We start from the raw sequence: 11776 nt of genomic DNA, 5'->3' as shown, positions 1-11776 counted from the left end.
GGCTCCCTGCCGAGCAGAGAGCCCGATGCGGGACTCGATCCCAGGACCCTGAGATCACGACCCGAGCTGAAGGCAGCGGCTCAACCCACTGAGCCACCCAGGCGCCCCTCTTTCTTTTTTTTTTAGAGAGAGCATGTACGGGGTGGAGCTGGGGGTGTGGGGTGAGGGGCAGTGGTAGAGGGAGAAAGAGAATTTCCAGCAGACACCCCACTGAGCACAGAGCCCAGCCCATCCCAAGGCTCAATCTCACACCCCCTGAGATCATGCCCTAAATTGAAATCAAGAGTTGGTCAATTAACCGACTGAGCCACCCAGGCGCTCCCTAACTTGTTTATTCTTTTTTTTTTTTTTTTTTTAGATTTCATTTATTTATTTGACAGACAGAGATCACATGTAGGCAGAGCAGCAGACAAAGAGGTGAGGGGAAGCAGATCCCTGCTGAGCAGAGAGCCCGATGTGGGGCTCCATCCCAGGACCCTGAGATCACGACCCCAGCTGAAGGCAGAGGCTTAACCCACTGAGCCACCCAGGTGCCCCTAACTCGTATATTCTTACATGTAAGGTACAATTAGAATATTAGTTACTTTAAATTTTCTGAATCACTGTAAAAATTAATTTCCTGGGGTACCTGGGTGACTTAGTAGTTAGGTGTCTGCCTTCAGCTGGGGTCATGATCCCAGGGTCCTGGGATTGAGCCCCACATTGGGCTCCCTGCTCAGAGGGGAGCCTGCTTCTCCCTCTCACTCCCTCTGCTTGTGATCCCTCTCTCACTGTCTCTCGGTCAAATACATAAAATAAAAGCTTAATAAATAAATAAATAAAATCTTTTTAAAATATTAATTTGCTATATTAAAATTAACCAAATAAGGAGGGGAGCCTGGGTGGCTCAGTGGGTTAAAGCCTCTGCCTTTAGCTCAGGTCATGATCTCGGGGTCCTGGGATCCAGCCCCATATCGGGCTCTCTGCCTGGCAGGGAGCCTGCTTCCTCCTCTCTCTCTCTCTCTGCCTGCCTCTCTGCCTACTTGTGATCTCTCTCTGTCAAATAAATAAATAAAATCTTTTTTAAAAAATTAACCAAATAAGGAAACAAACATAGTGTCCTTTTTCTCTTCCAAGTAAAGGTTAAATGAATGGAAAACAATTATTTTCATTTTCTTACAAAGTATTTCTAGCGTGACTTTTCTAGATTGTTAACAAAATTCTATTTTTTTTAACTTTTTCTGAGTTATAATTCTATTTTCTCATCTATTATGATATCATTCTATGATAAACCACTATAATATTTGTTGCAAGTATTATATGTATACATAAAATTTCAGCCAAGAAAGGAATGAGGACATCATTTTTCGGTCATCGATCTTACTGCATTTTACCATGGCAGACCCCAGAAGCCGTGCTCCACTGTAATGATTTTAAAGTTGAAACCACAAGAATGTGTGCAGTCAACAATGAAAATTATACTCTGCCAATTTTTCTTGCTGAAATCTCTGTGCACAGGAGGAAATTCAGCCGCTTTACTATGCTAAAGCATCTCCCCCTTGTGCCTAAACTTTGTATTGAACTCAAAAGAACTGAAAGTCATGATACATGGCAGGAATTTAAAAAAAAAAAAAAGTGGGGCACCTGGGTGGCTCAGTTGATTAAGCGACTGCCTGGGCTTGGCTCATGATCCTGGAGTCCAGGGATCAAGTCCCACATCCGGCTTGCTGCTGGGCAGGGAGTCTGCTTCTCCCTCTGACACTCCCCCTTCTCGTGCTCTCTCTCTCTCTCTCTCTTTCTCTCTCTCATTCTCTCTCTCTCTAATAAATAAATAAAATAATCTTCTTTTTTAAAACGTAACCAGAAAGAAGAGACCTCCCTTCTCCTATCAAGCAGTTTCTCAGTAGTGAGGGTTTGGGGCTATAAATCTAATACAAACACCGTTCTAGCAGGACCAATTAATTGGGTAGCTTCAAATGATTTGCAGTAACTAAAGCCTTGCAAATCTTAATGGGAGTTAGTCGTCCAAAGATATTCATTCAGAATCTTTTTTAATAGCAAAAATTTTGAACAATCTACATAGCAAAAGAGGATATAATCTAGCTCTATGATGAAATGTTTGTAGCCATTAAAAATCACACTTTTGAGGCAAAAAAAAAAGAAAGCAAAAATGAACTACTGGGACTTCATTAGGGTAAAAAGCTTTTGCACAGCCAAGGAAACAGTCAACAAAACTAAAAGGCAACCTATGGAACAGGAGAAGATATCTGCAAGTGACATATCAGATAAAGGGTTAGTATCCAAACTCTCTAAAGAACTTAACAAACTCAACACCCCAAAAACAAATAGTCCAGTCAAGAAATGACCAGCAGGCACAAACAGACATTTCTCCAAAGAAGACATACAAATGGCTAACAGGCACATTAAAAAAAAAAACGTGTTCAACATCAGCGTTAGGGAATTACAAATCAAAACCACAATGAGATACCACCTCACAACTGTCAGAATGGCTAAAATTAACAATTCAGGAAATGACAGACGTTGGTGAGGATGTGGAGAAAGGGGAAGCTTCTTTAAACTGTTGGGGGGAATGTAAACTGGTACAGCCACTCTGGAAAACAGTATGGAGCTTCCTCAGAAAGTTAAAAATAGAAATACTCTATGATCCAGCCACTGAACTACAAGGCATTTATTCAAAGGATACAAGCACAGTGATTCAAGGAGGCAATAACCATAATAGCCAGATATGGAAAGAGCCCAGATGTCCATCAACAGACGAACAGATAAAGAGGAGACGATACATATATGCAATGAGCTATTGCTCGGCCATCAGAAAGGATGAAATCACGCCATTCGCAACAACATAGATGGAATTAGAGGTATGACACTAAGCGAGATACGTCAAAGAAAGATAAATACCATACAATTTCACTTACATATGGAATTTAAGAAACAAGACAGATGAACATAGGGGAAGGAAAGGAAAAATAAAATAAGTTGAAAATAGAGGGAGGCAAACCAAAAGGGACACTGGACTCTGGGAAACGCACCGAGGTTCCCGGAGGGGAGGAGAGTGGAGAATGGGGCAACTGGGTGATGGGTATTAAGGAGGCACTTGACGTAATGGGCACTGGGCATTATATGCAAACAATGAATCACTAAATTCTACCCTTCCAACTAACAATACATGTTTACTATGCATGTAAATAAAAATTGTAAAAATCACATTATTTATTTTTTTTAATCAGAGAGGGGGGGGGGAGAGAGTGAGCACAGGCATACAGAATGGCAGGCAGAGGCAGAGGGAGAAGCAGGCTCCCTGCTAAGCAAGGAGCCCAAAGCGGGACTCCATACCAGGACGCTGGGATCATGACCTGAGCCGAAGGCAGCTGCTTAACCAACTGAGCCACCCAGGCGTCCCTAAAAATCACATTATTGAAGAATTTTTAACAATGAGAAATTGACCGCAATATAATACTGAAGGAATAAAGCAGTATTCAAAGATGCATATATTAATGGAAAACTCCTAGTTATATAATATATACTTTTTTATTCATTCAACAAGTACTATTTGATCTAAATGACCGGGCTAACACCCATTTCATCCTTTACACTTCGATGTAAATAGCATTACTTCAGAGGTTTAAACAATTATTTGCGATGCTAAACTTCATCCCCTATCAATCAGTCATTCATTGCCCCAACCATGTGTGGGACAGATATGCAGAAGCCAGACTGGGTAGCTGCCCCAAGAAATGTTCAATTAATGGGATTCAACAATTTAGAAAAGACTTCTGTATTAATGATTTTTCCTCTTATTTTCTAAAAAGTATGAAAATGGAGTGGATACAATGAAACTGGAAAGAGGGAATGTGACCCACCAAAGAAAATCAGAAAGGAAGAAGAATGTGCATGTGGTCTCTAAGGGATGATTTAGCTTAACCTGATGCTCCACTCACAACAGCATCTACCTGTCTACCGATTACCAAGGGAAAATATCAGGTTTTACAGAACACCAGGTGGCCACTAGGGGGTGCTAGAACGCTAATATCCCTGCATGACTCCTTTTCCTTGGGGACTCTGGATTTGAGATTGAATGTAACTTCAAGTTGACCAGAAATAACTTTTCTTTTTCCAGTAAAATGGTGAGAATGTGACAGGTCACATGATTTACAGACGACCAGAGATTAGAAATGCAGTATTTATTAGTCCCATGCCATTACCGAGCTTTCCAAGGGAAAAAACAAAACCTTCGACATAACTTCTATCCTTCCAGCAGGAACTGATGAGCAAATTAGAAAAAAGTAAAATGACAACAATAACAACAAAACCAATTAACCGGATAAAAACTTCAGGAGTTGGAAAAATACTTCACAATTTAAAAAAAATTTTTTTCAGACAGTATGATCCTTTTTTATCTTAGATATGTAAAACATGTCTAAATATGGAGAAAAACTTAGAAGTACATACATACAAATAATACATTATATGTTAATAAAAAAGAAATATGTACATAAAAATCAATGAGGGTATTTGAAGTTGCTAAGATTATGTTCTTGTATTTCCCATTTTTTTCTTTTCCCCTCTGCTTTATTCATTTTCTAATTTCAAGGTATTACTGACTACTTACCATGGTAGACATTACATTAATACTTTTTATTTAAAGATTTTATTTATTTTTTTTGACAGAGAGAGAGAGAGACAGCGAGAGAGGGAATACAAGCAGGGGGTTAGTGACAGAGGGAGAAGCAGGCTTCCCTCGGAGCAGGGAGCCTGATGTGTGACTCAATTCCAGGACCCTGGGATTGTGACCTGAGCAGAAGGCAGCTGCTTAACAACAGAGCCACCCAGGTGCCCCACATTAATGCTTTATTCAGGTAATAAGACGTGCAGGTTTAGAAGTATTCAGTCTCCCCAAGCCCTACCCCCAGGTCAGGAAAGTGGGGGAAAGGTAGAGGGAAGAAGAAAATTTTATGGAGGGAGAGGCTCCCAAACTGTTAGAAAAATGGGTGGCAGAAGGAATTTTAATTTTTAGTATAACTTTGAATTACATCTTTGATCCACTCCGAAGTTTTCTTAAAATGTAAGAGTTCGGACTATGTTAAGATTGTATTTTGTTGTGGGATTTCTTTTATAGAAACATGACCTGGAGGTTGAACAACACGGGTTTGGGCTTGATAAAGATTCAAAAACATTACTGCATTTTATCCAACACAAAATACTGCCTCAAATTGTAGGATTAAAAGCTGCATCACCCCCAAAAAATCTTGTCCATTTGGTTTAATTAGAAAGTAACATAAACACATAAAGTATAAACCAACACCCTCCCCTAATTTTACTTGCTCATCATCCATATTTCCATCTTGATATATATAAGATACATGGGGTGCCTGGGTGGCTCAGTTCTTAAGCGTCTGCCTTCAGCTCAAGTCACGATCTTAGGGTTCTGAGATCGAGCGCCACATGGGGCTCCCTGCTCTGTGGAGAGCCTGCTTCTCCCTCTCCCACTCCTCCTGCTTGTGTTCCTTCTCTCGTTGGGTCTTTGTCAAATAAATAAATAAAATCTTAAAATATAGGGGCGCCTGGGTGACCCAGTAGGTTAAGCCGCTGCCTTCGGCTCAGGTCATGATCTCAGGGTCCTGGGATAGAGCCCCGCATCGGGCTCTCTGCTCAGTGGGGAGCCTGCTTCTCCATCTCCCTCTGCCTGCCTCTCTGCCTACTTGTAATTTCTGTCTGTCAAATAAATAAATAAAATCTTTTTAAAAAATCTTAAAATATAAATATATATATACAATATGTATAAGACACTGGATCTATGTCTTGATAAAAATGTATTACATGAAATGTAATGGCTGCTTTATCCAGGAGTTACCTCATACTTAATAAAGTATGGTTTCAGCAGTTGAAATCATTGCAGGCGCTAATTTGGGAAAAGTTTCCTGACATCACTCAACCCCACGCCCAATGGACCCCAGAGCCTCAGCTTTCCCCATTCTCCTGCGCCAGAGCTCTGCCAAACAAAGAAGGGCCAAAGCTGCTGGGTTGAAACAAGGGGAGAGCAGAAGCTGTAGGCAGAGCCTTAACCATTGGGTGTTTCTCTCACTTCAGTGGCCTGAAGGGGATGTTAAGTAGTTTAAAAACCAAGGCTTTGCAAGAAAGAAAAAATAGGTAAAAGGATTTCATCAAAATAGAAAACTTTAGTGCTGTAAATAATGCCATCAAGAAAGTAAAAAGAGGGGCACCTGAGTGGCTCAGTGGATTAAGCCTCTGCCTTCAGCTCAGGTCATGATCTCAGGGTCCTGGGATCAAGCCCAGCATCAGGCTTGGCTCTCTACTCAGCAGGGAGCCTGCTTCCCCCCTCCTCTTTCTCTGCCTGCCTCTCTGCCTACTTGTGATCTCTTTGTCATATAAATAAATAAAATCTTTTTTAAAAAAGAAAGTAAGGGCGCCTGGATGGCTCAGTGGGCTAAGCCGCTGCCTTCGGCTCAGGTCATGATCTCAGGGTCCTGGGATCGAGTCCCGCATCGGGCTCTCTGCTCAGCAGCGAGCCTGCTTCCTCCTCTCTCTCTCTGCCTGCCTCTCTGCCTACTTGTGATCTCTCTCTCTGTCAAATAAATAAATAAATAAAATCTTTAAAAAAAAAAAAAAAGAAAAGAAAGAAAGAAAGGAAGAAAAGAAGAAATGAAGGAAGGAAGAACAGAAAAGAAAGGAAAAAAGCCGAGCCACAGGATGGGACAAAGTATTTGCAGATTATGTATCTGATGAGATGTATGCAGAATATACAGACACTCTTACAACTTAATAATAGAAAGAAAAACTAGTTTTTAAATGGGCAAAGGAATTAAAGACATTCCTCCAAAGAAGATTTACAAACGGCCAATCAGCACGCGCAAATATGCCCCAAGATGCTCACCATGAGTCGTTAGGGACATACAAATCCAAACCACAATGAGCTACCACTTCCCACCCAGGAGCGCACCGTAATAGGAAACACAGATAATAAAAAGAGCAGGCAAGGATATGGAGAAACTGGAGCCCTCGTGTCTGGCTGGTGGGAACATAAAACATCGCAAACTCTTTGGAAACGTTTGGCGGTTCCTCCAAAAGTTGAGCACCCTTGCCAAGCGCTCTTGCACTGTATGTCCAGGTACATGCCCGAGGAGTCTGAGAACGAACAGCCCCACAAACACCGGTCAATGAATGTTCACAGCGGCAGGACCTGTAATAGTCAGAAAGTGGAAGCACCTCCAGTGTCCATCAAGATGAATGGATGGAAAGGGCATTTCCACGTGTTCTGTTCATCCAGTGAGGCTACGGAAAATGGGGGGCTGCCTGCTGCAGCTGATGGCCTCGGAAAGAAGCCAGCCACAAAGCCCACATATTTGATTTGTCTTCTTCATAGAATATCGAGAACAGGCAAATCCATAGACGGAAAGTCAACCACTGGTTGCCAAGTGTTGAGAAGAGGGAACTGAGGACCGCCTGCTGAGGGGCACAGGATCTACTTTAGGGGTGACAAACAGGTTTTGAAATTAGATGGTGGTGATGGCTTCACAACTGTGATTATACCGAAGTACCCTACGCTTTAAAGGGATGAGTCGGGGGTGACTGGAGGGCTGAATGGGTTAAGCATCTGCCCCCAGCTCAGGTCATGATCTCAGGGTCCTGGGATCGAGCCCTGCAATGGGCTCTCTGCTCAGCGGGGAGCCTGCTTCTCTCTCTCTCCCTCTCTGCTCTCTCAAATAAATACATAAAATTAAAAAAAAAAAAATAAGTGGATGAATTATATGTGAATTTTTATCTCAAGAAATCTGGTTTTTAAACAATTCAAAAACAAGAAAAAGGAACTCTCGTGTGCTATGGTGGGAATGTGAACTGGTACGGCCAGTTCAGTATGGACGTTCCTCAAACAATTAAAAAAATAGAAATAGAATACATCCAGTAATCCCACTACTAGGTAGTTATCCAAAGAATAAGGAAACATAAACTCAAAAAGGTATATATATGCACCCCTGTTTACTGCAGCATGATCTACAATAACCAAGATATGGAAACAACCCAAGTATCCACTGAACAGATGACTGGACCAGGGTGCAATAAACGCACACAGTATTAGCCATAAAAAAAGAAAAAAAAAAAAGTAAGATCTTGCCATTGGCAACAACAGGGATGGACCTGAGTGGTATTACACTAAGTGAAATTCAGAGAAAGACAAATACCACAGGATTTCACTTATGTGTGGAATCTAAAAACCAACCACCAACAACAAAAATTATTCTCAAATACAGAGAACGAACTGGTGGTTTGTTCGCCAGAGGGGAGAGGGGCAGGAGGATGGGTAAATTGGGTGAAGCAGAGTGGGAGATACAGGCTTCCATTTGGGAATGAACAAGTCACCGGGATGAGAGGTGTTGTGATGGCCTCATCTGGTGACCGACGGTAGCTATACCCGTGCTGAGCACAGCATAACGTACGGACTTGTCCAGTCACTGTGCTGTACACTGGAAGCGAATGTAATACTGCATGCCAGCTAAACTTCAACTGGAAAAAAAAAAAAAGGTCGGGGCACCCAGGGTGGCTCAGTGTGTTAAGCCCCTCCCTTCGGCTCAGGTCATGATCTCAGGGTCTTGGGATCGAGTCCCGCATCAGGCTCTCTGCTCAGCAGGGAGCCTGCTTCCCCTCTCTGCCTGCTGCTCTGCCTACTTGTGATTTCCCTGTCAGATAAGTAAATAAAATCTTTTTAAAAAAGTCAACTGGGTAAACTACAAGTGGGTCCAAACCCTGCTAAGCATTTTCTAAGAAGTCCATCTCGAACCGACTTCCTCTCCGATGGCGCCACTTTTCTTGCTTCCTCATGTGCTTCCATGCTCTTATGGGAGGGGGTGAACTATTTCTTCACAAATCCTAATTTCATGTTCTTTATCAAACATGATGAAAACAGATAGAAATCCACTGCTATGCAAACTGTAATATATTACACCATAGCTCACACTGTGGTTATTAAGTCAATAAACGTATACAGTCGTGTTCTAACTTACGTCAAGTGTCTACAAACAATTCTAATATGCTCAGTATTTTAATAACAACGTTTAAAACAGGAACATATGTAGATAAGAGTAAATTCAAAATGTTCAGCTTTATATAAACATTTTACAAAACGCTTTAAAAACACTTAGCAAGGATATTGATGATAACCTCATTTATAAGTAAATTTAAGAACTGCTTTGGCAACATGTATAATACACATTCCGTTTCTTTATCACATAGATCTCGTATTTAACCTTCCCTTCTTGACTTTCTCCCACTGGAAAATGAAAGCAAAAAGATTTTTAGTATAATTCATTTTATTATATCATCAAGAAAACATTTCCAGGTTTATTACCAATCTCAGTTTCAAAACAAACTGACTGAAACTTAAGGGTCTTTACTATCTAGTGGTCATCAAAAAAATGGGTAAGCATATAAACAATTAACTTAGTACTCTAAATTCAATGCACAAGAATCTCTTCTATCTAAAGCATTTTTTTAAAAAACTTCAAAACAATCTAAAAACCTGTTCATTTAGAGCACTTGTGTATTAAAATAATATATTTCAGTTGGTTATGGATATCACAAATAGAACATAAAAGGTATCAGTTCTCCAATACCATTTGCTACATTCTGTTCAATTTGGGGTTTCCCGCTATCCATCCCACAGGTCACTCAAAATACAAATGCGTGCAAATTAAACAGGTTATTTAAAATGAAATAAAGTTCAAGGAGAACAAAACTTAGAATTAACTTATGAGGTAATCTTTACTTCCATTGTTCAAGTATCACAGCTCTAAGAAATGCCTCTTTTCAAAGCCTATTTCATTGAAGATGTTTGTCTTCACGGAGCCCTTAGCTCTAGAGCTCCAAAACAAGTTAAATAAAATCCCATGCTTCCTAGAATATTAAGTACCATGCAGCATAGCATTAAAAGAATGTTAACTAACTTTAAAGGCAGAGCTGTCTTATATTTTACTTTCTGACCAACTAAAAATAAGTTCATTAAAATCACTTGAAATTATGCATTTAACTAGAAATAAGTTACTAAAATTCCAACATGAACATAAATACCTATAAGTAGCTCAATCCCTCTACTGCCCAATGAGTGGGGCTAAAAGCCCCAACAGAAGAGCATCCAGAGTGTATGGAAATGAACACTGAGAAGCCACGCTCCCCAGAGCCGATGCACAGCAGCCTTGGGACTAAATTCACACGCTCCTCTGGGCGACACTAAGTGTCTGTCGTCTCTCCCTACACAACCTAAGAGTTCTTAAAGCAAGTCAGAGTGGACCATCGAACTGCAATACCCCATACTTGCCGGTGGTCAGCCAGTTGGGCTCAGAGGTCATGTACTGTTCGGCCTGCCCCGGCCGCAGCCCCACTTGGATCTCAGCTTTTAATGTCCGAATGCTGCAGAGAGGGGCAGGGTGGAAGCCGTTCAAAGCCTGATGAAAGGGAACGGTAAATTCCCACTTCCTATCGCCTGTCAACTTCCTATAGTTCAAATCACCCTTGAATAAAATTAAGTGTGCCTTTTGTAGTTCAGCGTACAGGCCAGGAGCGACCTGAGACATGACGCAGAATTCATGAGGCAGAGTCCAAAATATATGATCCTGGTAAACCCACCTGCCCATGTTAATATAGGTTTCCCAGGCGGCCCCACATTGGGACATGCACTTATCATCAGACTCTTTCATTTGTTCAATTAACCAGTTAAAATCATGGATAGTCACATCAGACACAAACCACGGAATCATTTTTCCATAAAAATGAATCTCAGTAGCCAGTTGAGAGGACAACAAAAAGTCAGCTAAAACTAAATCTGTAACAAGTTCAAACCCAGAATTATCCAAGACAATATCTACTCTGGTAATAGACGCTTTTTCTCTTGTTTTCTTGCAGTTGGTAAGCAGTGACCAAAGATGTTCCATGTCATTCACTAAAATCAAAGGTTTTAGCTCCTCCAAAGAATTAATTATATTGGTTTTCTGAGAACTGGTGTCCCCGCCTGATAGAGACAGATCACACTTATTCCCCCACAGTGAAATCTGAAAAAGAAAAAGTACAAAACTTTCACTTTTCTTTTGAATAACCGACAAAAATTCTGTTGTATAAAATGTTGGGGGAAGGGGGGTTGCTAGATCTATTCATAAAATTTATTTCTACAACATGCTTAACATAAAATATCCATCAGATCTACAACTTCTCTAATAACACAAAGATTCTGTTCCCATCATGATGTACAAACAAGGTTAAGACAATGAAACATTTAATTGGTCACTATGTAATAATTAAAAAAAAAACTAGTTTGAATGATGTTAACGATCTGTATGGTTTTGTACAGCTTAAATCAGAATGATTTTCATCTTGCAGATATTAGAATATGATCACACTGTAAAAGAGGTTACAAAGTATATTTAAAAATCCAAAGTCAAGAGAAAAGTAAGTTCCCTGTTCCCTCACATTCCTCCCCAAACTGCTGTTTTTTTTACTAGCTGTATAACCTTGGGATCAGGCAAACTCTCTGGGATTTAAGTCTCTTACTTGAAAAAGAAATTGGGCAAGCTGATGTCTACTAAAGACCCATCCAATTCCAATCATCTATTACTCCATTTTATTTTTATTTTTATTTTTTTAAAGATTTTATTTATTTATTTGACAGAGAGAAATCACAAGTAGTCGGAGAGGCAGGCAGAGAGAGAGAGACACGGAAGCAGGCTCCCTGCTGAGCAGAGAGCCCGATGCGGGACTCGATCCCAGGACCCTG

At 40.7% G+C, this 11776-nt stretch overlaps 1 protein-coding gene across 1 annotated transcript in view; it reads right to left on the bottom strand.

Annotated features, from left to right (window-relative positions):
- Positions 1–9096: 9096 nt before the first annotated feature.
- Positions 9097–11776, bottom strand: part of ARMT1 (acidic residue methyltransferase 1) — an 18170-nt gene continuing 15490 nt past the window's right edge. The window contains exon 2 of the mRNA XM_059401595.1: positions 9097–11152. Coding sequence (XP_059257578.1) covers positions 10290–11152 — 863 coding nt within the window. The 3' untranslated portion in view covers positions 9097–10289. The remainder of the gene's footprint in view (positions 11153–11776) is intronic.

This window comes from Mustela nigripes, chromosome 5 (assembly GCF_022355385.1).
Source record: "Mustela nigripes isolate SB6536 chromosome 5, MUSNIG.SB6536, whole genome shotgun sequence".
Classification (NCBI taxonomy): domain Eukaryota; kingdom Metazoa; phylum Chordata; class Mammalia; order Carnivora; family Mustelidae; genus Mustela; species Mustela nigripes.
Note: the sequence above shows the minus strand (reverse complement) of the source record. Positions and strands in the feature narration are given on the sequence as shown.